Source organism: Phocoena sinus, chromosome 18, assembly GCF_008692025.1.
Source record: "Phocoena sinus isolate mPhoSin1 chromosome 18, mPhoSin1.pri, whole genome shotgun sequence".
Taxonomy (NCBI): Eukaryota; Metazoa; Chordata; class Mammalia; order Artiodactyla; family Phocoenidae; genus Phocoena; species Phocoena sinus.
Genome location: NC_045780.1, coordinates 18,517,144 through 18,544,733, shown reverse-complemented (window position 1 = coordinate 18,544,733; position 27,590 = coordinate 18,517,144). Strand labels below are relative to the sequence as shown.

Sequence of the window (27,590 nt, the reverse complement as noted above, 5' to 3'; positions counted from 1 at the left end):
ATTCACCATTTTAAAGTGTACAGTTCAGTGATTTTTAGTATATTCACTAGATACTACATTCACTACTGCTATCTAATTTCAACACATTTCTATCATCCCAAAAAGAAACTCTGTGTCTATTAAGAGTAAGTCCCAATTCCCCCACCTCGTAATCTACTTTCTGTCTCTATGGATTTGTCTACTCTAGAGATTTCATGTAAATGTTCATACAATATATAGCCTTTTGTATCTAGCATTTTTCACTTAGCATACTGTTTTCAAGGTATATTTCAAGCTTGTACCATGGTAAGTACTCCTTTCCTTTTTATGGCTGAAAAATATTCCATTATGTGGATATAATTTTGTTTTTCCATTCATTAGTTGATCGACATTTGGGTTGTTTCCACTTTTTGTCAGTTATGAATAATGATGCTGTGACATTTGTGTACAAGTTTTTGTGTAGACATATGGTTTCATTTCTCCTGGGTATATAACTAAGAGTGGAATTACTGGCTTATATGGTAATTGTATGTTTAACTTTTTGAAGAACTGCAAAATTGTTTTCCATAGTGACTGTACTATTTTACATTCCTACCAGCAATGTATGAGAGTTCTAATTTCTTCCTATCGTTGCCAAAATTTGTCTTTAGCTTCTAGCCATCCCAGTGAGTATGAAGTATTATCTCAGTATGGTTTTGATTTGCTTGTCCCTAGTAACTACTGATGTTGAGCATCTTTTCATTTGCTTATTGGCAATTTTTATATCATCTTTGGAAAGATGTCTATTTAAATCCTTCACCTCTTTTTTTTTTTTTTTCGGTACGCGGGCCTCTCACTGTTGTGGCCTCTCCCGTTGTGGAGCACAGGCTCTGGACGCGCAGGCTCAGCGGCCATGGCTCACGGGCCCAGCCGCTCTGCGGCACGTGTGATCTTCCCGGACCGGGGCACGAACCCGTGTCCCCTGCATTGGCAGGCGGACTTTCAACCACTGCGCCACCAGGGAAGCCCCTTCACCTCTTTTTAATTGGGTTATTTATCTTTCTGTTGAGTTGTAAATGTTTTTATGTATTTTGGATACAAGTCTCTTATCAGATATATGATTTGCAGATACTTTATCCCATGTTGTCTCTTTACTTTTTTGATGGTATCCTTTGATGCAGAAAAGTTTTTAATGAAGTCCACCTTATTTTTTCTTTGATTGCTTTGTATTTTTGGTGTCATATCTAAGAAATTATTATCAAATCCAAAGTTGTGCAGATATGTGCTTGTTTCCTTCTATAAGTTTTATAGTTTTAGCTCCTACATTTAGGTCTTTGATTCATTTTGAGTTAATTTTTGTGTATAATATGAAGTAAGGCTCTAAACTTACTCTTTTACTTGTATATATCCAAATTCCTGGGGTTTTATTTTAATATTATTGTGCATATCCTTACAGTATTCAAGAATATTATACTAATTTTCTTAAATCACTGATAAATTAAAACTTTTTTTACTGAGATTTTTGAGACTTTTCCTTTGAAAAATATTTTCCTCACTACAGATTTTAAATTTACAATGAAAATGAACTCTGAGGACAACTGATTTAACAATATTCATGAGGGTATTGATTTATATTACATTGCTCTATGACTTATTAGAATGAATACATTCTAAGTCTCAGCCCTGAGTTTACAATATCTGAAAATGTAACACTCTGTACCTAGATTCTGTTATTAATTAACAGTCCCACTCACTTCTTTTTGCTGACTCTTAAAACCTCATTTTTTTAGTGATGATTTGCTTTTTTTGAGTCATAAGGGAATTTAGGTAGGTGGAGATTTTCTGTTTACTAGTTGATATGTGTGAAGTTGAAAGAGATGCTAAAAGTAATGGCTACAAAAGAGTAAAAGAAGAACTGTACACAGCTCAGTTCAGCTCTTATTCCCCACCTGTAATAGTCATAGCATATCAGCAAGCTGTTTCTATGGAGATTAATAGTTGAGAAAAGAGGAAGGAAAGAAGTGTCTATAAGATTACAGTTATAATCAAGTCACAAAGCTTGGTTCTCTCAGTTGGTGGAGACACAGAAATAGCTTTGTTATGCAAGATTATTCTTTGAAATATTTTATAATACATAAGTTTTATATAATATAGATAGATTTATTTCCTGTTCTTTTCTCATGCCATAAATGGGTTTGGAGAGAGTGACCTTTTTAAATGTCTTATTTTTATTTCTTCTCAGATGCCCACTCTACACATGGAAGGTCCAACTTTAGAGATGAAAGATCTAGTAAGACATATGAACGTTTGCAGAAAAAATTAAAGGATCGCCAAGGAACACAGAAGGATAAAATGAACAGTCCACCATCATCACCCCAGAAATGCCCTTCTCCCATAAATGAACATAATGGGCTTATGAAAGGGCAGAATGCTAGTGGTGTAAACATAGGATCAGCAAAGAACAAGTCAGGAAGGGGAAAAGGTGGTGTGCAAATTGATACAGAAATAGAAGGTAACTATTTAAAATACAATATATTCTAATTGTACTTTTTATCATCATTTAACCTACTAAAAGTATATTCTAACCTTTCAGTCATTTCGTCATGCTTCACATAAACTGTCGATTAATAGCCTAACACTTCTTAAATGTGACAGGAAAGTTTTAGAACCTAAATTGTTACTAGGGTATTTCTTTTTATATTTTGGGAAAGCTCAATTAATAATTTCACCTATATCTAAACTTTACTAACCAAGAGAAATTTGTCTTTGATAGGAAAACTCAAAGTTCATCCAGATTCCTTTCCTTCTTCTTTCTGGACCTAGATAAGGCTATGCTGATTTTTATCAAAACTCTTTAATCCTCCCAGCTTCTTTATACGCAAGTCCTTGAAAGCAACTAGTTCTGTCATTCACCAATCTATTTATATACTCTGTAGTTAGGATAGAGTATTGTCCATTTCTTTCTTCAAAAGTTCTTTTGTTTCAAAATCCCCATGTTTCCCTTGGATCCTTCCTTTTAACCTGTGACTTTCACCATATGAACTGAGCATCACTTCCTTTTCTTTAAAAGTTCCATTCCCCATCAACAAATTTAATGCTTTAACAGCCTCTTGGCTTGCCTATTAACATTTATCAAAATGTTCTCCCATATATTTGAGACCTTCTGATCATTCTTTTCAGCACTGATGTTTCAGAAGAGTTAAGCTAAAGTTTCAGATACATCAGTGGTGGCTATAAGTTATGGTCAAGTCAATTATATTCCTATTTTGGGAACCACAGTTAAGGCATGTCATGAAACAAATACTTAGTTAACTTGTCATTAAGAGGTATGAGATTGGCAAATAAGGACTTTCCAGAGAGAGAGTATTCTTTATTTTTTTTTTTTAAAGTATAAAAATATACTTTCCGTAAAACTTATTGACTAGTTCAGATGTGTATAGTGGTATTATAATTAGTAATCATGGTTAAAACAGACATAGAAACTGAGGCAGAAGAACTCTAAAGAGCCACAAGCTGCTGAATATGAACTAAGAGGTAAAAACCAGAAAATAAAACTCTCAAATACCAACCACTTGGTATATGTTTTAGAAGACATATTGGGAAGGGAGTGGGATGATTGCATTTAGGTTCATTTTTTGTTTTGTTTTGTTTTTAAGAAAAAGATGAAGAAACTAAAGCTTTTGAAGCACTTCTTTCCAACATTGTCAAACCAGTGGTAAGTATCTTATGTATTTTCTTGACATTATATTTAGTATATTCATATAGGATTTTGGTATATTCAGGCCTATTCAGGCCTTGTTTAAAACTTAACTATATGTAAGGAATGTGAGGTCAGTAGTGGATCAGTACAGATCTGACATAAGGTGAGATAGTTTAGTTTAATCAGTGAAGCAGAATACTCAACCAAGAATTTTTAAACAAGGTTTTAATATATGCTCAATGACATTGGAAATGACTGGACCAAGCAAAGATCTAATAAGGAGTGTAGGTACAACTGATTATCATTTTTTTAAAAACCCATTTATATTATTTCCAAATTAAATATATCCAATTAACTCCATATACAAAAAGAGTTAAAATCAAACCATAGAAGAAAGTTAATATTCCCCAGTCCTTTTTTTGTGTAGATGTAATAGAAGAAATCAGAAAAAGGTATGACAGCAAAACTGGCTACATCTGCATATTTTTAGAATAGCCTAAATAAAGGCTATCATTCTAATAGAAAAAATATTTCCATCAGATAAGAAGAAAGATTAAAGTGCTTGTACAAACTGAATTTTTTTAAAATAAATTTATTTATTTATTTTTGGTGGCGTTGGGTCTTCGTTGCTGCACGCGGGCTTTCCTCTAGGTGCAGCGAGTGGGGGCTACTCTTTGTTGTGGCACGCGGGCTTCTCGTTGCAGTGGCTTCTCTTGTTGCAGAGCACAGGCTCTAGGTGCGCGGGCTTCAGTAGTTGTGGCTCGTGGGCTCAGTAGTCATGGCGCACGAGCTCTAGAGTGCAGGCTCAGTAGTTGTGGCGCACAGGCTTAGTTGCTCCACAGCATGTGGGATCTTCCCAGACCAGGGCTCGAACAGCTTTTCTTCAAGAATGGTTTTGATCACTACCCAACAAAGACCACAAGCTTCCTCAAAAGTTAAAATATACTGTACATAATTCAACCACTTCTATTTTCATGTTTGCCTACTACCATTTAGTCTTTGTCAGTACTTACACGTATTTTTACATGGTCATGTCTATTTTCAGCTACTGTCTAGAAGTGGATTCAGAATGGAAGGATTGTGGGGACTTCCCTGGTAGTCCAGTGGTTAAGACTCCACACTTGCACTGCAGGGAATGTGCGTTTGATCCCTGGTTGGGGAACTAAAATCCTGCATGCTGTGTGGCATGGCCAAAAGATAAAACAATTTTTTTTAATTTTTTAAAATAAAAAATGGAAGCATTGTGTAGCAAAAAAAGAACTGAATTATTCAGGCCCTGGTCACTAGTTGAGTAACCTCAGACAAGTCACTTAACCTTTCTGAATGTGTTTCATCTATGAAATGAAGATAGTTATGTCTGTTTTGCCTGCTTTAGAGCATAATTATAAGAATCAAGTGAGGTGGATATAAAAGGAAATTTTACTTCTAAAGTAGCATACAAATAGAAGACATATTTCAGATGATTTCTGTATCTGTATTTTTAACCCTCATTATTCACCTCTTTCTCTAGAACCACATTTCCTGAAGCATCCTAAAGAATACCCCAAGTTTGTATGTTTTGCCAACTAGAACTTCATCTAGAAAACCAAATTCTTCATCATTTTTCCTAAACTATTTTCTCTTCTCCATTGTTCCTCTAAAATAAAAAAGGAATTGGATTAGATCCCTTTAGTTTTCTAATTTCAGTATTTCCATCAATGAACACTTATCCAGATTTCTCTGGCTCACAGTATCAGTATTATCTTAGATTTCTTCTTTACCTTTAATTCTCCCCATGCCAAACTGAATTGCAAGCTTTATCCTTTTTTTCGCTATAAATTTCTAGGATCTACTTTTTCCTGGACACACACGCACACACTCATCTTTACACAGGAATTTCACAGTACCTTAATGGCAGTCCACTTCTCTTTCTTCTTTACAACTGGTTACATCCTTCTGAAACCAGCACCAGGAAACAGCATTTTTAGGCATTTTTCAGACTACATTCATTCTCCTTGATCTCCCTCCAGTGTTTGACATGGTTGATCATTTCCTCGTTCCCTTATCAATCATCCTTTTAATGGTCCACTATCTCTCTCTCTCCCTTAATCTATGGTTTTCATGAACATGAAATTACTAAAATACACACTCACACATGTTCCAGCAGCTTACCCATTTCTTTTCTACCAAAATTATATCCCATCCCAAATCCTTTAAAATTCTGTTCAAAATTCACTTCTCATGAAGTTTTCCACAGCAACCCTAGTGTAATCTTTTGTGCCTTAACATTTATATGCAAGTAATAAAATATCTTTTTTAAAGAATGAGTTGGGACCAAGAGTTATTCTGTAAAAATGGATTGTCTAGAAAAGCTGAAATTAGCAGTGTGTCTAATTTTTTTTTTAAGCTATACTTGGTAAATTCAACATAGTATCCTGGAAAAGTCTATTTAGTTTAGTTAAAATTTTAATTGATAGTATTCTACCAGTGTTAATTTCTTAGTTTTGACAGAAATACATCATTATATAAAATGTTAACATTAGAGGAAGCTGGGTAGAAAGTATACAGAACTCTGTATGTATACTATCTTCCCAACTTTTCTGTAAATCTAGATTTATTCCCCAAAAAAAGCCATTTTAAATATACTGTATTTGATTAATTAAGGTAAATAGATCATTTCACTCATTTTTATAGATGGCACCTGGAACCTAAAAGGTTGAGAGTTTAGTATCACCAAGCAAATTAGTGACAAGTCTTCTGTCTCCCTGCTTAGTCTTTTCTCTATTGCCTATGCTTTTTTTTTTTTTTTTTTTTTTTGCGGTACACGGGCCTCTCACTGTTGTGGCCTCTCCCGTTGCGGAGCACAGGCTCTGGACGCGCAGGCCCAGCGGCCATGGATCACGGGCCCAGCCGCTCCGCGGCATGTGGGATCTTCCCGGACCGGGGCACGAACCCGCGTCCCCTGCATCGGCAGGCGGACTCTCAACCACTGCGCCACCAGGGAAGCCCCTTGCCTATGCTTTTGATGATGTAATCAGTACCCACAAAGCCTAATAAGCTTTATAATGTAGATGCCAGTTAATGCTATTAACTTACCTACCTTCAGAATACTGTTCACTTCCCTGTTCTCACAGTTTTAACACAGTTATGATCATCCCATAAAATCAAGAAACTCTAAAGGGTACAGATATATGTATGTTAACAGTATGTTTGTTTAAAAAGGAAAGAAAACCTTACACAGTTACAGATTAATAGCCAGATGGACACTGGTTAAAACAAGGAATCACTTTTAAGTCCATTGTAAATGCAACATAGTACTGAACTAAGACTTTTTAAAGACAGCATGACAGTAAATATTACATTTCCTGTGACTCAGCAGAAGCAAAATAAATACAGTAACAGTCTTCTAAACTTATTCAAGCTTTGAAAGCTTTGAGAAGGAGAGAAAGTTATGCTTGTGTATAGATTGTTTATTCTGCCTAATTCAAGATAGGGGCTTCATCCTAGTGGTTAGTGGTTTTGTTTTGTTTCTGTTTGTTTTACTGTCTTTGACTAAGATAGTCATTAAATGTAGATAATTTTAAAGCAAGCTTTTACATTAATGTCTGGGTATTGATATAATCTGATACCTTTCTTACCAATCTTTAGTTTAAATCAAATCCCTAGACGTTTTTTCCTCTTTATTAGACTTTTTTAATAAAAGTAATCCAAAATGTAAAAATGCTATTAAGACCTCCTGTTTTTCTCTCATATCTCTCTTCATCCCACCACACATACTCACAAAATTCCCCAAAGGTAAGGATTAGTACATTTTTATAGTACATTTTCAGATATTTGTATGCGTTATTTGTATGCGTTTTTTAATTTCTTTAACACAGCTGAAATCATAGCATATATATTGCTTTGCAGCTTCCGTTTTTCCTCTATTACATAGCACCAGTATATTGAGGATGTCTTTAAATGTCAGCACGTACATGTCTACCTCATTTTTTGAACACCTGCATACCAATTTCCAGTTTCTTGCCACTATTAAGAGTGCTGCGACGAGTATTCTTAAGGGTGTATATTTATGTACTTATGTAAGTTTACGGAATATTATCATGAAAAAAAATTCCTGGAAGTAGAATTCCTGAATCAAAAAGTAAACACATTTTAAATTTTTATAATGGTTCCCAAGTAGCTCTACATAGGGATTGTACCAATCTATACTCCTATCCTCATTTAAGAGACCACCCATTTCTCCAGACCCTCACCACACTAGATATTAATCCAGTATTTCATCCATTAATTAATTTTAATCTTCCCTAACCCAGTGGATGAAAAGTAGTATCTTGTTTTAATTTACATTTATTTAATTATGAATGTAGTTAGATATATTTTATATCTTTTTATTTTAAATATTATTCAGTTATATTTCTTCGGACAGTCCATGTCCTTTGCTCATTTTTCTGTTGAGGCTTTGGTCTTTTTCTTATTGTTAGACACTTTCTAAAGTGAGGAAATGGAACCCTTTCAAGCATGTTACAAGTGGGTTTTTTCTGCCCTTCTTTTGACTGTATATGATGTTTACACTAATAGTTTTAGACAGCCCCAAACGGTCTTTAAACCTTTGTTGAACCTATCTGCCCTTGCACAGCAAATTGTATCTCATCTACAAAAGGACAGATTTCTATTTGTGAGCCATTTTATGTAAGTAGTTAGATATATTTTATTTAATCTTGAAACCCCATTAGATTTTTTTTACTGTTTGTTGTACACATTAGTTGTTTCAAAGAGCTTTCAAATATTATGTTTTTGCAGGCCTCAGACATCCAGGCAAGGACAGTAGTACTTACCTGGTCACCTCCTTCCAGCCTCATTAATGGCGAAACAGATGAGACTACTGTACCAGAGCTCTATGGTTATGAAATTCTGGTCTCAAGTACTGGAAAAGATGGGAAATATAAAAGTGTATATACGTAGGTATTTGTTATGTTTTACTCCCTGCCATTATATAAGTTAATGGTTTATCAAAAACAGCTTAAAACTAATTCTGTGCTATTTTCCCTCTTCATGCTTTTATTTTGACTCTATAAGTTGACCAGTGATAGTAATTTCAATGTAAATAGTCCAAATGCTGGCTGGTTCACATTTCTGTCTACACTCCCTTGGAATAATCACTTTCATTGCCCACATTCAGCTTTTTTATTTTTCAGTAGGCTCCCTAATAGATATTTCACTATTCACGTATTCCTGAGACATAAATATAAATTGTAGTATGTAGAAGCCAGGACCTGAAATGGAGAACTCTTATATTGTGAACTCATGCAATGTGATATTGCTCCTCTAGGGAGTTGGATTTAATTCTTATATGTACAAGCTCATATCCCATTGTAAAATGAATTTAGTACCATTGTTCCTCATTTGTGTGTTGGTATGTTAATAATCATAGTTTGAAAAAATCATAGTTCTCTTTTCTTGGTTCTAAAGCGTATTATATACCAAGAAGCCTTAGAAAGTATCAGTGGCTAAAACTGTGATGTTTATGATTGATGGTTGTAAAATAAATTATTTTTCTCTTCTTATTCATATAGAAATTGCTTATTCTGATGAAAAAGAGTAAAGTCGATTACTAGTTAAAATTTCACCACCAGGAAGATTGTAAAGGAGGTGGTTAGCCATTTGAATGATCATTATTAACACACAACACTGGATACATCAGCCTTCTTGGTATCTTTTTTCAAAAAAATAGCTAGTGTGGGGAAGAAAGGAAAAAGAAACTGCTCCAGTGACTGTCATCTAGCAACATAAGGTTATAAGAATGTCCTATCTCCTTCTCTCTTTTGAGACTTCCTTGTGTTTATTCTATTTCTTCTTAAAAGAGACAAAACCTACCTAAGAGGTAAACAGAGGGTAAAGGAGCATCAACGTAAAGGTTTCTTTTTGTGTTAATGGCTGTTCTAGTTTGATATGGCTGTTTTCTCAGAGGAAGGATTTATCTCCATTTGCAGCCTGACCAGAGAGCACAAGAGGGACATTAGTCAACCTTAGTCACCTTTTTTACCCTGCACCAATTAAGGTCTCTTTCTGAGGCTGCTACTACAACTGCCTGATTCATTAAGGTGTACTTCTATCAGTGAGACATGTTTCCTTTCTCATACGATTCACTGGCTTTGATTTGAGAAACAGGATAGCTGTGGAAGGAAAGTGGGAGGGAGGTGGGAGGTTGGAGGAAGAAATCCATAAAGTGGAAAGGAGAGAAACTTAAGGAAATGAAACAGAGAACAGTGATTTAAAAGAAAAGGAAGAGAAAACAGGCTAGTTTGTTGGCTACATACCCAAATAATAGTTGTATCAAATGATTATTTAAGAAAATATGTGCCATTATATTTGAAAATTTAATAGTGGCCATAAAAAATGCTTTACCTTAAATTATGATTCAGTTTTTTTTATCTACTCATTAAACTAACATTTTAAATAAAGTTCCGTGTTATATTTTAAATAAAATCCAGTTGTGGCAGACTCCTTGTAGAAATTTGGTAGGTTTGATTTCAGTAGTACATGTGTTATTTAGCGTTTTAATTATATACCAGTGGATTTTCAAATAATTGAAAATGGTTCTGTTTCTTCAGTAAGCTAAGTATATTCCCTAACTCCACGGGGGGGCGGAAAAAAGAGTCTGGCTTACACAATTGATTTGCTTAGCATACCTTTTTGTTTTAAAGTGGTATTCAGGTACATGCTTAAGTTCGGCATATATCTTAATTACACAAATTGCATATTAGTGCAATCTGAATGTGGTTACAGTTGGAAAAGTAAGAAGCAGTATAATTTCATAAAGTACCACAAACTGTAGTGTACATAATACATATCCTCTGGAATGCTTTATCAGACAACGAAATGTTGCCTTTTTTTTCCCCAGAGGAGAAGAAACCAGTGTCACTTTAAATGATCTCAAACCAGCTACAGATTACCATGCAAAGTAAGGAATTCCTATATGTTGCTTTTATATGATATAGCATAGGGTTTGTTTTTAATGATTTCCTTAAAAGTCTAGAATATAATTTAAATATTAATTTTGGATTAAAAACATGGGTTTTGTGGACTTTGATTTTTCTTGTGGTATAATTATCAACACTTTCCAAAAAAAAACAAAAACATTTAACTCAAATGTTATATTGATGTGGTAAATCACCCTGTTTGTAGGACCTAGGGATTAGAATGAATATACAGATATGTATAATATAGCTGTAATATCTAATTCAGCACTGGAAAACTGTCCCAGCTTTTGAAACTTTTACAAAACAGAATCATAAATAATATTTGCTACTTACGTATTTTTACTCCATCCTATTTTGTACAAGTTTGGGATATTAAAACTGAGAATTTCATAACATTTAATTAGGATAACTTAGATACTACTGTTTTGTTCTGCACAGTTCTTCTTTTATAATTTACCGAAATTATTTTATAGACTCTAGGGTCTCCCCAGCTGGGACTCAGTATAACGATTTAGTCAGTCACCTCTTTTTAAAAAGAACACTTGTAGTTGGGATTATTCCTATTAAACTATTAAATTAAGTCTTCAATTATATATCCTATTAAACTATTAAATTAAGTCTTCAATTATACATCCTATGGATAAACCCAAAGTATCATCCAACCTAATATTTTTCAAACTGTGGATTGCAACCATTATTGAATCATGAAATTAATTTTGTGGGTTATATTCAGAATTTTTAAATTTAAATATCAAATGGAATAGAAAGTATCAGTATATTACCCTAGTTAAGGATATTGTTTCAGGGTACTTGTGCATGTGTGTGTGTGTGTATGTGTGTGTGTGTATAAATGCATATCTCAGAGACACAGTCACAGTTTAAAATGTATTCTTTCGGCAGTCAGAAAAATATGAAAGCCCCTGGCCTATTCTATTTTTCTTTTTTTTAAGGGTCACCCTTTATTTCTGATATGCATATTTTCTCAATAGAACATTTTAGAGGGCATCTTACTGACTTGCCTGTACTTAAAGGTGATGCTATAGAATGGTAGGATACAGTGATTCTATCTGCAGGTTAAAACAATTTATTCTATCACCTTAGAGTCCAGGCAGAATACAATTCTATAAAGGGAACTCCTTCCGAAGCTGAAACCTTTACCACCTTGAGCTGTGAACCTGACACACCTAATCCACCAAGGATAGCCAATCGGACCAAAAATTCACTCACTTTGCAATGGAAGGTAAGAATATTCTCTAGAGTATTTCCAACTGGACATTTGTTTTCCTTTTTTTTCTTCTGTAGTATTAAACTTCATTTGTTTTTGGAGACAAAAAGGTTTAAGCTAAATTGCTCTTGCTCTTCACATTATTAAATAGGCATTTGTTCCTTATAAAATAACACTCTTATTTTTTTTTTTTTTTTTTGCTGTACGCGGGCCTCTCACTGTTGTGGCCTCTCCCGTTGCGGAGCACAGGCTCCGGACGTGCAGGCTCAGTGACCACGGCTCACGGGCCCAGCCACTCCACGGCATGTGGGATCCTCCCGGACCGGGGCACGAACCCGTGTCCCCTGCATCGGCAGGCGGACTCTCAACCACTGCGCCACCAGGGAAGCCCAACACTCTTATTTGTGTTATTAACACTCATCAGTTTTTCTTACTATAATGTTAAGTATAGCAGAAAAGATTGATTTATAATTAGCAGCCCTTATACTGAATTTGTGATGACACTGCAATGTGTAATTCTCAGGCTCATTACTACTTTCTATAATACTCTGTAATGACACCTTTATATCCTGAATTTTATCCTAAAATGAGATTCATAATAACTAGACTCATAGTTTTTAAAATATTAATGTCTTGAGGAATAAAATTATTTTTAATAGAATAATATATTTTTTGATATATAAATATTTGTGCCCAGCTACACAAGAAGATGTAATGGAAAGACACTAGATAGAATTGGTAATTCACACACCACAGACATCATTGTCATTGGTGACATGATTTTCTGAAATGATACCTAGGTCTTGGTAAATTTTTGAATAAAATTAAGTACAAGCTTTCCCAACTTGCATAGTAGTTGCATTTGGGGGAATACAGTAACTGTTAAAACTATACCGCAAATACCTTGTAAAATGGAATTAGGGTCTAGGCAGTAATAATTATAAACAGATATTTCACCTGTATGGATGTCCAGGAGCACATTCAGAAGTCCTAGAGGAAAAGAACAATTCTTCATTGTACTGAAATGAAGGTGAAATTCTTTAGTTTTAGAGTGATTAAATACTGGGGAAAAAATGACCAAAAAAGCTGAAATTTTCACCACTGAAAATTAACAGATTGGTGAATTAGCAGTCTTAGGCGGTTGACACGTGGAGTCTAGAAGCAGAGATCCAGACAGTATGCCCTCTTGGAGGCGGTTGACACGTGGAGTCTAGAAGCAGAGATCCAGACAGTATGCCCTCTTGGAGTTCCTTTCAGAACACTAGTTCTTTCACTTTTTAGTGTATTACACAATATCACTTTCAGATTGTAAGTTGAGTTTTAATGAAAATGACAGGATCTATCCCAGGAGCTTAAAGCTGATAAAACCTTCTGATAAAAGGCAGTTTATTTATTTTTTTAAAGGATTATAGGGCTTCCCTGCTGACTCAGTGGTTAAGAATCCGCCTGCCAATGCAGGGGACATGGGTTCGAGCCCTGGTCTGGGAAGATCCCACATGCCACGGAGCAACTAAGCCCATGCGCCGCAAGTACTGAGCCTGTGCTCTAGAGCTCACAAGCCGCAACTACTGAAACCTGCACGCCTAGAGCCTGTGCTCTGCAACAAGAGAAGCCACCGCAGTGAGAAGCCCGTGCACGACAACAAAGAGTAGACCCCGCTCGCCGCAGCTAGAGAAAGCCCACACAGCAACAAAGACCCAGCCCAGCCAAAAATAATAAATTTTTTTTAAAAAATTATAAAAGTTAAGAGATCTTGATAAAAGAGATTGTTCAGTGTTCATAAAAATTTGAGTAGCCTCTTGTTTTATTTTCTTGAAGTTAAAAGGATTATAGGATACGCATGTATTTCTGTATTCTCTGTGCACATTTTTCCAGGGCTAAATCCCAGAGAACATCTGCAACACACAATAGATGCCTTAGATTGGATCGTCACAATATCTTTTATAAAAGTACTAATTTGTACTCATTTTTGTTTGTTTTTTGGTGTTTGTTTTAGGCACCTAGTGACAATGGTTCTAAAATCCAAAGTTTTATTTTAGAATGGGATGAGGTAAGTACATTTAAACTTTTTAAATTAGGCTAAAATGTATGCATATCCTCAGGCAGAAATACCTTTTTGTTTATGAGTCAGCTGATGGTGTTCTTAGAAACCATTACTGACCAGACTTCCCAGTGTTCTAATTGTTTTCAACTAAACCACCATCAAAGCTATCACTTGGTTAATTAACTTGATGGAATATTTTCTTTCACATCAGCCTTAAAGGCAAGCATGTTCATTTACTGTGACTGCTTTAACAAATTACCACAAACTGAGTGGCTTAAAACAACACTTTTACTCTCTTATAATTCTCGAAACCAGAAATCCAAAATAGCTTTCACTGGGCCAAAATCAAGGTGTCACCACAGCCGTGCTTACTCCAGGGACTCTAGAGCAGAATGCATTTCCTTGCCTTTTCCAGCTCTGGAGGCTGTGCTCATTACTTGGTTCATGGCCACATCAGATTGCCTTTTCTCCCCCTGCTGCCATTATCACATGGCCTTCCTCTTCTGTCTTCAAGTCCTTCTCTGCTTCCCTCTTAAAAAGGACACTTGTAATTCCATTTAGGACCCACCCAGATAATCCAGGATAATCTCTCCACATCTCAAGAGCCTTACCTTAACCACATTTGTACAGTTCCTGCTACCATGTGAGGTAACATTCACAGGTTCCAGGGATTAGGATCTGGATAACTTCGGGGGCTGTTATTCAGCCTACCACAGCAAACATACTGGGCTTTATTGTTTAGTACTTTGTTTTACTGTCATTTATATATATCATGTTCTCTTTTGCCCGGCTGCTTCACTGCAGCTAAGAGGAGGGGCCAGAGGGAGTAGAAGAAATTCCACTGATAATTTGGGAATTCAGATTGAGGCACAACCCAAGTAAGTTTTATTCCAGAAGGTCTAAGAGAATTCAGAATTAGGAAGTCTATTGCTGTATCATAGTAACTGAGAAGAAGAACTGTATCATCTTAATAAATTATGACAGATATTTGATAAAATTTATCACCCATCTCATTTAAAACTCAAAACAAATTAGGAATAGAAAGGTAATTCCTTATTTGATAGTTTTGTATTAAGTGCAGTACTATCACTAAACAATAAAAGCACTTCTAGTCAAAGCAAATACAAGTCAAAGTTGCCAGTTTTCCCCAGCTTTATTTGACATTATTCAGGAAGTTATAGCTAATACAGTATGATTTGGAATCAAAACAAGAGGTAGAGCTATGGTGGCTGGGCTGGGGGAGCAAGATTATCATTTTTTAGAGATGACATGATTTTCTATTTAGATAACTTGATAGAATCAACTATAAACACTATTAAAACTAACATTAGAGTTCAATAAAGCAACCAGATTCAGACTAAAGGTTTTCTTTGAAGCAGAGGTCACCCTAACCGCCCTTTACCTCTACCACACAATAACGAGAAATGGGTAGAAAATAAAAAATGTGTTGATTTTATGTAGCATCTTAAATTTCTAAAACTCTTCAGTTGTCCTGAACTGCAGACTTTTCTCTCTCCCATCTTAATGTCTGTAATGGGATTTTTCTCTCTGTTTATACTCTTTCAGTATTAAATCTAAGCAGTAGTAGTGCCAAAATCTTTAAGGAAGTTTAGCAGCTATCTAGGTGGTTTGGGGATGGGTAGGGACCTTTTCTTGAAACTGTTTGCATAGAACTTTTCATAGGTTAAGGAAAGCTGCCAGTTATGCATATCAAAGATCAACCTATTTCCACCGCTACCAGTCCCCCCATAGAGATTGTGGGATCCATACCTGGAAAGAGTTTCTTTTACTAAAAGCCAGAGGTTAAGCATCAGCTATGAAACAGGGTGCTTAGTTCAAGAAGCTATACAGAGATGCCTGCTCTTCAGTTTTTGAATTCTGCGTTAATGAACAGTGAGTATCATATAAAAGATGTGTTATCTTAGACTTCTCTTGAGATTCATGACATGCATGTAACAAAGATGATTTTTAATGTACACTAGCTAATATGTTACTATCAATTAGGAATTACAGTAATGTACAATGATATATAATAACTGTTTCTCTTAGGGAAAAGGAAATGGAGAATTTTGTCAGTGTTACACGGGCTTACAGAAGCAATTTAAAATTACTAAACTGTCACCAGCAATGGGTTGTAAATTTAGACTATCAGCCAAAAATGACTATGGTCCAAGGTAAGATACATTTTAATGTAGATACTTTAGACTATTCATTTGTATAAATTATTCACAGTCCAAATTATCCACTAAAAATTCTGCCTTAGTTATCACTTCGTTGATATAGTTAAGATGTGTTACTAACCTAGCAAAGCTATGAGAGAATTTGTTAATTACATAAACTGCAGTTTTAAAACAATACTAATTCACTTTTAGGTATCTGACCTGGTTACCATAAAGATATTACCAAATCCAAGATATTATTGGATTATAATTAGTTATCAAAATTATCATTTGCCCCAAAAATGTCACTTATCAAAATGAGTTCTTTGGCTATAAAAAATAACTATTTTCCTTCCTTCTTAAAAACCATTTGCTTCAACAGTGGTTTTAGTGAAGAAGTCTTATATTACACCTCAGGCTGTGCCCCTTCTATGCCAGCAAGTCCTATATTAATTAAAGCTGGGGTTACTTGGTTATCCTTACAATGGAGTAAACCCTCAGGAACACCATCAGATGAAGGAATTTCTTATATTTTAGAGATGGAGGAAGAAACTTCAGTAAGTATGTATTTTAAATATGGTACTTAAAGCATTTCAGTGTGACATTAATCCTGATACAGTAAATATTGCCACAATAGTTAGATCGTTTCCCAGATGCTTTGAAACCTTGGTTGGTTACTGTTTGGGAGGGACTGGAAGTGAGGGACAACTCAGCCTTTTGTTTTCTTGATGTGTTGGAGGGGGTTTTGGTTTTTATGTGTGTTTGGATACATTTTATGCCTGGGAACAACACAGACTACACTTTAAGTATATATGTTTAGGGGAAAATAAAGAGAGGGAAGGATCACCACAGCCTTAGACTAAGCAACTCTAAAAGATAAGAAAAGAGAATGTCTCCCTTCTCCAACTGTGTTCATGCATTGCTTCTCCAAGTGCCACAGAAACTTTGAAGAGCCTCACATGAGACTATACAGTGCAGCCTGAATCTAGTTACCAGTGTCTCATCTCCTGTAAGCTAGACCTGAGCTAAACAAGAGTTAGGCTGTCTTCTCCTAGTTATATATAGTTTCATAGCTTTTCAGAGTTACTTTGAAGCAATCAATATGAGTCAAAACTGGCTTGGTCCATAGACAACTAATGAGAACATACTGTATAGCACAGGGAACTCTATTTAATGCACTGTGGTAACCTAAATGGGAAGGAAATCCAAAAGAGGGGATATATGTATATGTATAGATGATTCATTTTGCCGTACAGTAGAAACTAACACAACGTTGTATAGCAACTATACTCCAATAAAAATTAATTTTAAAAAAATAGCTTGGTCCATTCTAGGTGTATACCCAGAAGAATTGAAAATACATGTTTGTACAAAACTTTGCACACCAATGTTCACAGCAGCATTAATCATAATAGCCAAAAAGTGGGAATAACCGAAATGTCCATCAACTGATGAATAGATAAACAAAGTGTAATATATCCGTGCAGTAGAATACCATTCAGCCACATAAGGGAATGGAGTACTGACATATGCCACAACATGAATGAGCCTTGAAAACATTATGCTAAATAAAGAACCGAGTCACAGAAAACTGCATATTGTGTGATTCCATTTCTATGGGTATAGGCAAATCCATAGAGATAGAAAGTATATTGGTGTATAAGAAAAGAGAGAAAGTGATTGCTGACCAGAAAGTAAAGTACAGGCTTTATTCTGGAACTAGGAATTAAACAATGGTTTCACAAGCTTGTGACTATACTATAAACCATTGAACTTTATACTTTAAAAATGGGAATTTTATGGTTTGGGAATTATATCTCAGTCTTTTTAATTTTTAAAAATAACATTGGGAAAGTATAAGCATTGTCCCTGGGGCTATAAATAATGCCAAACTAAATAATGCCAAACATAAGTGACATCACAACCTCCCAGCACAACCAACTATTCATCTATTCACCTAAACACAGTTATGTGTTCAGGGAAAGTTAAATATGTTAAATAGTTATGGTTTTGTTTAGCTCTTGCAACATCTGTCTGGGAAATTCCTGTTAGTTCTAGGCATAAGCTTACTGATGGTGATGTTACCATTGTCTCTCATTTTCCCTCAACACAAAGATCTTCTCTTGGCTACTGTATTTACTGAGAATAAGTGGTCTTCCCCATCCTCCTACAAATGTTCAGTAGCATTTCTGGATCTGTCTACTCAAGATGAAGATTACCCTCAACCAAGCATTAAATCACATTGCACGTAACAGAAGATGAAGAGGACCTGAGTCTTTTCACATATTCCTTATTCCCCATATTTCTGCTAATGAAGACTTATTTTCCCTTTCCAGGGATATGGTTTTAAGCCTAAATATGATGGAGAAGACCTTGCTTACACAGTGAAAAATCTCAGACGTAGTACAAAGTATAAATTTAAGGTAAGCTTTGAAAGCCCTTGAAAGATTTGCTTGTTGTTCTTATTGTTCCTGTTATAAAGGCAGGTACATGCCTCACTCCTGTGGGGTTTTTTGGGGGTTTTTTGCGGTACGTGGGCCTCTCACTGTCGTGGCCTCTCCCGTTGCGGAGCACAGGCTCCGGACCTGCAGGCTCAGCGGCCATGGCTCACGGGCCCAGCCGCTCCACGGCATGTGGGATCTTCCCGGACCGGGGCACGAACCCGTGTACCCTGCACTGGCAGGCGGACTCTCAACCACTGCGCCACCAGGGAAGCCCATTCCTGTGGTTTTATTTATTTATTTATTTTTTGCGGTACACGGGCCTCTCACCGTTGTGGCCTCTCCCGCCATGGAGCACAGGCTCCGGATGCGCAGGCTCAGCGGCCATGGCTCACAGGCCCAGCTGCTCCGCGGCATTTGGGATCCTCCCGGACCGGGGCACGAACCCACGTCCCTTGCATCGGCAGGCGGACTCCCAACCACTGTGCCACCAGGGAAGCCCCCTGTGGTTTTAAATCTTAAATATTTTAGCCTTTTCAAATGAGCTTTAATAAGTTTTACTTTACTATATAATAATGCTTCTCAAACTTTATGTATTTAAATTCAAAACAGTCTCAGTGTTTTACAGGAGTCTTATTTGCAAAACGTGAACAAAACATCTTTTAAAATGTGGATGTCAAAAAAAAAATGTGGATGTCATTGAACATAGTCAGAATGTGCTTTTTTGGCAGGTATATCAGAAAAAAGTAATGATATTTTAATGCTCTATCTAGTGGTGCACAGTTTCAATTGTCCAGTCACTAGTAGTTACTTGATGAAGGTGATATCTACCATGTTTCTTCACTGTAAAGTTGTTCTTTTTCTCTTTGTAATAAGTATTTTGTGAATATACTCTGTAGACATCTTGTTCCTCATCTAAGTTTCACCCACTAGTTTTAACACCCATTGGTAATTCTTGCCTGAATCAGTTATTCAGTAATCATGATTAATGGTTGCCAAGTGGTGATTTTTTTAATTTTATCATTCCTTCTACATTTATTAATTTGCATTATACTATAAGGAAAAGCTTTCTTTTCTCATTTATTTATATCAATATGAACTCATGGATTCCTGTTTACTGAGTGGGTTATATTTTGTTGCTATGGCTATCAGTTATGAGGTTCAAATTGTCTTAGATTTGGGAGCCCTTGTCAGGCTGACTTCTGAATTTTGACATGTCCCCACCCCATCATTCTTTGAGCCCACCCTTTCTGGAACACGTTATTTCATTCTCATCTTGTACTTTCTCTTCGTCAACATTGATATTGGCCATTTCTCAAAGCACCTGGGTCCTTTAAGTGGACAATAGTATTTAGAAGTCAAGATCTGGGTAGTAAGTATACTTAATGCTGTAAGGGTATTGCTCCTCCTGGGCATCCTCTCAGTGGACAAGGCTAAGAACTAGATGTGTGTGTGTTTGTCTTGTGTGTGTGTATACACACACATACACAATTTACATGCACAAACACATTTATATTCTTATCTCTAGAATATCTATTTTTAAAAATCATGAGTTCGCACCAAAAACCTCCATTTAATCTAGTGCCATGGGTTAATTCTAATTTTCTCCCTTTCCTTATTTCTAATTCCCATCATCATCAGTGAGAAACATTGCCCCACATATGTTCACAATATTTACTTATTGGATGAAACTCCTCCTCTTTCCTTTATATCCTTCCCTAGAGTCCTATTCTGGGTGCTCAAGTTTCTACTAGGCAGATGCTGCTGCTTCCACCCAACCTACCTCATGTCATTCTTGCTTGCTTGAGGCCTGGAGACTCTACGTCTTGCTCACTTGAAGCAGTAGCAAGCTTTGAAAGTTCTTCTATGGAGACTCCTGAAAATTCTGTATCTTTCCTAGTAATTCATCCATTCTAGGATATATTTTAGCTCTGACTTGGTTGGTGATATGCATTGCTATTTCTTGGCAGACAGTGCTTGAATTAGCTAATATACCAGTTAATATAAGCCAGCCTACATTTTTATGCAGAGGTTTTCCCCAGACTGTAACAGGATGCTTATTAGTTGATAAATTCAACATTTGAGTTTTCCTACCATTGCTTTCAAATAAATGATAAAAGCCATCGTAAATTGTTTTCACTATTAAAAAGCAAAAGATAACTTTTATTACTCCTTGAGAACCTATGAAAGAAAATTTTAATGATAATGGGAAATTTGCAGTGCATATGATTATATTTGTCATGCTTTAGTTTGTATATTAGCTTCATTTTTAAAACTTCTGATAACACTGGGTCATTTTAATTTTCAAATACAGTTTTTATTATTGACAAGATTTATAAAATACCTAAGAAGTATTATGTACATTTATTCTAGTTTTCCTCTTATGGTGTTGGATTGCATTTTTGCTTTAGGTAATGATTATCATACCAGCAGATCTTCAAAAGAGAAGTTGTTAATGTCTTTATAATCTGCTAAATTTATTTAAAAATTCTGGGGGTAAGGCCTAGCAATCTGTATTTTAGTAGGCTCTTCAAGTGATTCTGATGCTTGTGAAAATTTGAGAACCACTGATCTAGAGGAGGGAAAAAAATAGAAAATGGTGACTGTATGAAGTTTTCTAGAAGCTCAAACATTTATTTTGAATCTGCCATGTACTGGGTGCCAGCTGAGGTGGGGTTGAATCATTAAATCCTACTTCTATTGTTTGAGTCTTCCTTTCTAGCTTGACATTTGCAGTCTCCTCTTTCAAGCAAACATATCAAAGTAAAATCTTAACACTCTAAAAGAAATCATAGAATACTAAGCAAAAGCAATAAAAATATTATAATGCAGGAAGCAGTGACTAAATAATATATTATTGTTTGTAAAGAAACAATAAGGATACGATTAACATAAAATTCTAATTTGAGCAAGTTTACCAAATGCCAGAGTTCTAGGTTGTACAGTAAGGACAATCCTAGGACACTCAAAATACTAAAACAAAATTAGAACAACAAAAAAATTTAAAGGACAAAAGAAAAATGAAAATAAAACTTTAAAGCATAAGAGAGCAATGAGAATTCTTAAAATCATTTCAAATTCAGAGTGATAAACAACTGAACAATGCTAATTCCATCCAGTGGTTCACTTGGAAGCTGGGCTAGGACCTAGTGGCCAGTCCCTATGACTCTGGGCCACTAGAAAACTAATGCCTTATTTCCTGAAGTTCCTGAAAAATATGTTTTCAAGTAGCAAGGCTTCTAAGTCAGGGTCTGAGTACCTTGAGCTGAGAACCCTTAGATACCTTTACTTCAGCTTGTTACTTGTTTTTGAGGCCTTCTCACAGGTGAAGAGAAATCAAAACAGTATCTGGGTCCATCAATTTCACTTACCTTCCATCCTTGAAATTTGCTCATACATCAGCATCTATGACAGTACAGAGTCACGTTCCCTCTTCTTTCTCATCTTGTCTGTTGTCATTTTATGACGTCTCCCTTTCTCCTCTTCCCTATCTAAGTGTGGCCCAAGTTTAGTCCTTAATTCTACCTGGAATATCCCTTTCTGCCTTGGATATATCATCTCTTTGCCTTATGCGAGCTGTCACTTCTGTCCTAAAGGGTACTAAATCTCCAAACCTGTTCTGTATCACTTTCAAGCTAATTGCTCACCTTCTAATCCAAGTTATATTTTATACCTAATCTGTCTGAAACACAGCTTTGCCTCCAAAATATAATTTCCTTAATTTGCTATAAGGTTCTTTATATTCCAACCCATTCAGTTCTTTAACTGCACTGCCTTTCACTTCTTACTTGAACTGGCTCCCTCACCACACTGAATACTCATCCTTCCCCGAGCAGAGCTCACTATTTATTTATTCCCTTCTGTTCATCTTTCTATTCTCTCTTATCCAGTCTTCCCCTTTTCACTGCTGTTGTCTGTGAAAACCCAGTTATCACTTTCATTTGCTTTTTCAGAGCCCTTCTGGACCATTTTAGGCCATAGTAATCTTTCTTCTGTTGCCTAATTCTTTTGATATGCATTCTCTATGTCTGCATAGAATCTGCACAAAGATTCTAAACTCTGAAGGTAAAAAGTGCACCACACCTAGAGTTATTAGCACAGTGCTCCCCCTGTGGTGGACACTAAATGAATGCTTTGATTATTCGTAAAATTTGAATTTGGGGGAAAATACGGTTTTATACCTTCCTGGTTAACTGAAGTAAAAGGCAGTGCTGACATATATAGCTTTAAAAACATAATTAGTGGACCTTATGGTTTTTATGGAGTCTGCTTTTACTTTAAAAGCTTCCTCAGACTTCCCTGGCCGTCCAGTGGTTAAGATTCTGCCTTCCAGTGTGGGGGGCGTGGGTTTGATCCCTGGTTGGGGAACTAAGAGCCCGCATGCGGCATGGTGCAGCCAAAGATTTTAATAAATATATAATTTAAAAATAAGAGCTTCCTCTGGAGGCGGCACTGTAGGGGTAGGGGACTAAGAGGTACAAACTACTAGGTATAAAAAAATAAGTATAAAGACATACTGTACAACGCTGCCATATTTAAAATGGATAACCAACAAGGACCTACTGTATAGCACAGGGAACTCTGCTCAATGTTATGTGGCAGACTGGATAGGAGGGGAGTTTGGGGGAGAATGGATACATGTGTGTATATATATATATATATGGCTGAGATGCTTTGCTGTGCACCTGAAACTATCACATTGTTAATTGGCTAAACTCCAATATAAAATTAAAAGTTTAAAAAAAAGAAAGACATTGGGACTTCCCTGGTGGTGCAGCGGTTAAGAATCCACCTGCCAATGCAGAGGACACGGATTCGAGCCCTGGTCCAGGAAGATCCCACATGCCGCAGAGCAACTAAGCCCATGCGCCGTAACTACTGAGCCTGTGCTCTATAGCCCGTGAGCCACAACTGCTGAACCCATGTGCCACAACTACTGAAGCCTACACGCCTAGAGCCTGTGCTCCGCAACAAAGAAAAGCCACCACAATGAGAAGCCCGTGCACTGCAAGACAAAGAGTAGCCCCCATTCGCCGCAACTAGAGAAAGCCCGTGTGCAGCAACGAGGACCCAACACAGCCATAAATAAATAAGTTTCTTTTTTAAAAAAGACATTGTACAATACAGGGAATATAGAAAATATTTTATAATAACTATAAATGGAGTATAACCTTAAAAAATTGTGAATCACTATACTGTACACCCTGTAACTTATACATCAACTATACTTCAGTTTTTAAAAAAAATCTTCCTCTAGTTGTGAGGTTTAAGTAAACACTGTGTACTATGTTGAAAGTGTTTTGACCCCCTTTGAAGTCTAATTTGTAAAGCAGCAGAGTGAGAAAACATCCTGAAATTCTATCTGAATATGTGGGAGGACTGATGAGGAAGCCTGAGCAAAACTGAACAACTGCACTAAATTTTACTGAGTTCTCATGGGTTGCATGAGTTATTTGGGGTAATAGATTTTATTTAGATCCTCGTCTGTAGTGTCACGTCATAGTGGTCGCCACCTATGGCTCATCCATTCTGCCAGTAATTACTGAGCATCTGCTCTATGATAAGCGCTCTTCTAAACAATAAGAATTCAACAGTGATCAAAACAGCTAATACCCTAGTGGAAGGAATAGACGACAAACAAGCAAACAAACATTAGATAGTGATAAGTGCTATGCAAGTTAACTAAAATAGGGTGAGTTGACAGAATGACTGGGTAGTCGAGGAAGTCTTTTTGGAAATGACATTTAAACAGATCTGAATAACAAGAAGGAGGAGGCATGTCAAGATTAAAAAGAACATTCCAGGCAAAGGAAATAACTGCTAACGTAAAAGACTCGAACCTTTCGAGTGGAGGTAGTCAGGGGTGGAATCACATAGGGCTTTGTAGATAAGAATTTAGATTTTTATTCTGGTAAAATGAGAAGCCATGAAGCTGAGAAGTGATAAAGTCCCTCTGGCTGCCATGTAGAGAATAGATGAGGTTAAGGAAAGGAATGGAAGCTGAGAAACTAGTTAGTAGTATGTTACAGTCATTCAGCAAACATCAAATAAAGGAGGCTTTAACTAAGGTTGTGGTAGGTATAGAAAACAGAGAAGTGGAGGCAGAGTACAGGATTTACTAATAGATTTGACAAATAGGTTTAGAGAAAGGATCAAAGATCCTTCTAGATTTTTGGCTTGAGTAACTAGGTAAATGGTAGTAGTGCTTATTACTGATGGGGAAGAACAGAGATGGAGCAGGTTTGGAGAAAAAATCATATCAAGTTTGATATTGGACTTGAGGAACTTTAAGTTCAGTAGAAGAGATAGGTAAAAATATAAACATAGGGCTTAATTTCTCCTTTAAAAATATTGTGGTGGGCTTTCCTGGTGGCTCAGTGGTTAAGAATCCACCTGCCAATGCAGGGGACACAGGTTCGAGCCCTGCTCTGGGAAGATCCCACATGCCGCAGAGAAGCTAAGTCCGTGTGCCACAACTACTGAGCCCATGTGCCACAGCTGCTAAGCCCGTGTGCTCTGAGCCCGTGCTCTTCAACAAGAGAAGCCACCGCAATGAGAAGCCTGCACACCTCAACGAAGTGTAGCCCCCCGCTCGCCGCAACTAGAGAAAGCCCATGCGCAGCAACCAAGACCCAATGCGATCAAAAATAAGTAAAATAAATAAAAATTTTAAAATATATATGTAATTATATTTCTGAAGTGAAAAATATAATTATATTGAATAAGTATAAATTATTATAAATATGAATTATATTCATTGTTGCACAACTTAGCTTGAAAAAATGAACATTTTTTTATAAATGAAATGAACATTTATTTATCTCACAGTTTCTGTGGGTCAGGAATTCAGGACAAGCCTGGCTGGATGGTTCTGATGCAGGATTTTATGAGGTTGCAGTCAAGATGTCATCTGGGGCTACAGTCCTCAGAAGGCTTGACTGTGGCTGGAGGATGTGCTTTCAAGTTCACTCAAGTGAACTTTTTGCCAGGAGTCCTCAGCTCCTTGCTGTCTCTTGGTCAGAGGTTTTAGTTCCTCACCACATGGGCTTCCCATAGGGAAGCTACACATACCATCATTTCTTCTACATTGTTTGTCAGAAGCAAGTCATTAAGTACAGTTCAAAGGGAAGAGGAATTAACCTTTATCTTTTAAAGAGAGGAAATTCAAAGAATTTGTGGGCATTTTTTTAAACCCCTGAAGAATAATAAAAGAATAAGTTAAAGCAAGCCTAAAGCCCATCAAGTATCACCAGATTATAGCTTGTTCCAGTGATGACTCTTGTTTAGTATCAAAATGTTAGACTTATACTTGTATTTTCAAGACTGATTCTAAAAGGGGATTCTTTTATACCTGAATTTTCTTCATATATGCTAAGTCCCTTTTTTTTGTTTTTATTTATTTTTTAAATTGGGGTATAGTTGTTTTACAATATTGTGTTAGTTTCTACTGTACAGCAAATTGGTGTTCCCTGTGCTATACAGCAGGTTCTCATTAGTTATCTATTTTATACATATTAGTGTATATAGAGACGTAGATGGATCCCTTTTTGTTTTCAATGCTGAGTCCCTTTTGAAGACAAGCAATTCTCACATAAATCATTTGACTGAGCCTAGTTGTCTCTCATCACTTTTGTTCGTTAAGCCAATATCATTAGGTATCAAACATTAATTATTTTATGTCTTTGTGTTCTCATCATAGGTTATTGCTTATAACTCAGAAGGTAAAAGTAATCCAAGTGAAGTAGTTGACTTTACTACATGCCCTGATAAACCGGGAGTACCTGTAAAGCCCTCAGTTAAAGGAAAGATACATTCACATAGTTTTAAAATAACTTGGGGTAAGATATTATGCATACCTGTATATATCATTACTTTTATATTTGATTTAAATGATTTGAACATTTAGATCATTTTTAAGATACTTGAATAAATTTGTTAGCTCAAGTAAGTTCAGTAAGAAATGTGAGACTCATTTACTGTTTGAGGATGGCTTTGTAGTCACACATACTAAGTTCATATTTGATGGAGGAAGAACTCGGGGTCCACTGTAGAACTTTGAGCAGGGGCAGCAATGTGTAAAATGAAAGATTACTGAACTTGTAGCTACAGTTTCTTGTCATCCTGGTTTTCACGAGAAATTAAAATCACTTATTCATTTAAAACAAAAATTAAATCATTGCAGGTGATTCTTCTTTCTTTTAGAGTAATCCTGAGTTTGGTATTCTGTCTATTATGAGTTTATGTGATTTTTTTAATTGTATATACTCTGCCTAATAACACTTTTGCTTCTTTGGATAGACCCACCAAAAGACAATGGAGGGGCAGCCATCAATAAATATGTAGTAGAGATGGCAGAAGGTTCTAATGGTAAGAATATCTATTAAAAATTGATATTTATACCAGTCTACCTTTACTCTTCATGATTTTAAATTTTGTATAATCTCTCTTTTTTCCTCTTGATTTTTTCCTTTGTTTGTAGCATTTAAGATTTTGTCTATTATGACCCACTTTAAGATGTAATCTCCAGAAATACAGTGACTCAAATGCAAGACTGCTGTATAGCTATATTATTTTCTTATTTTTTTCCCTCCTTTGTTTGCACTACTCAGTTCCAGTATACTTAAAGTCTTCTGAAGGTTAGCTTACTAGATTTATACCCAGATGTATCAGAAAAACCATCTTCTAAAATTTAACTTACATTATACTAGTTTTAGTAATAAATTCTTTGCCTAGTAAAATTTATTCTTGAATCACACATTTAACAATCTTTATTTCTATCAAATGGCCTATTTCCTTGCAAAAAATAAGGATGTCTTTTAATGAAGACTAAACTTCCTATGGTATTGGTTCTTTCTATTCTTTGTGTGTTATAATGTTATTACCGGCCCAGTAAACACATTTAAAATGTTTAATTAAAAGTAAATTATCAGTCTAAGCCAAAGTCTGTACAGAGTTACAGAGATATTTCACTTCAACAAAGCCATGCAAATTTGTCTAGGAAGCTGCACACATAAAGAAAATTAGATCATTTCCAGGAAACTCAAAACAGGCTTAAATTGTTTCTGACAGATTACATAAACACTTACCTAGTGAAGCTAGGATAC

General features: G+C 35.9%; 1 protein-coding gene across 5 annotated transcripts in view; it reads left to right on the top strand.

Moving 5' to 3' along the window:
- Nucleotides 1-27,590, top strand: part of FNDC3A (fibronectin type III domain containing 3A) — a 166,988-nt gene that overhangs the window by 114,740 nt on the left and 24,658 nt on the right. For all 5 annotated transcript variants that reach the window (XM_032610872.1, XM_032610868.1, XM_032610870.1 and 2 more), the window contains 11 exons: nt 2,201-2,470; nt 3,615-3,673; nt 8,438-8,595; nt 10,539-10,598; nt 11,719-11,857; nt 13,839-13,892; nt 15,936-16,060; nt 16,428-16,602; nt 18,382-18,468; nt 26,186-26,324; nt 26,785-26,853. In XM_032610872.1, coding sequence (XP_032466763.1) covers nt 2,201-2,470; nt 3,615-3,673; nt 8,438-8,595; nt 10,539-10,598; nt 11,719-11,857; nt 13,839-13,892; nt 15,936-16,060; nt 16,428-16,602; nt 18,382-18,468; nt 26,186-26,324; nt 26,785-26,853 — 1,335 coding nt within the window. The remainder of the gene's footprint in view (nt 1-2,200; nt 2,471-3,614; nt 3,674-8,437; nt 8,596-10,538; nt 10,599-11,718; nt 11,858-13,838; nt 13,893-15,935; nt 16,061-16,427; nt 16,603-18,381; nt 18,469-26,185; nt 26,325-26,784; nt 26,854-27,590) is intronic.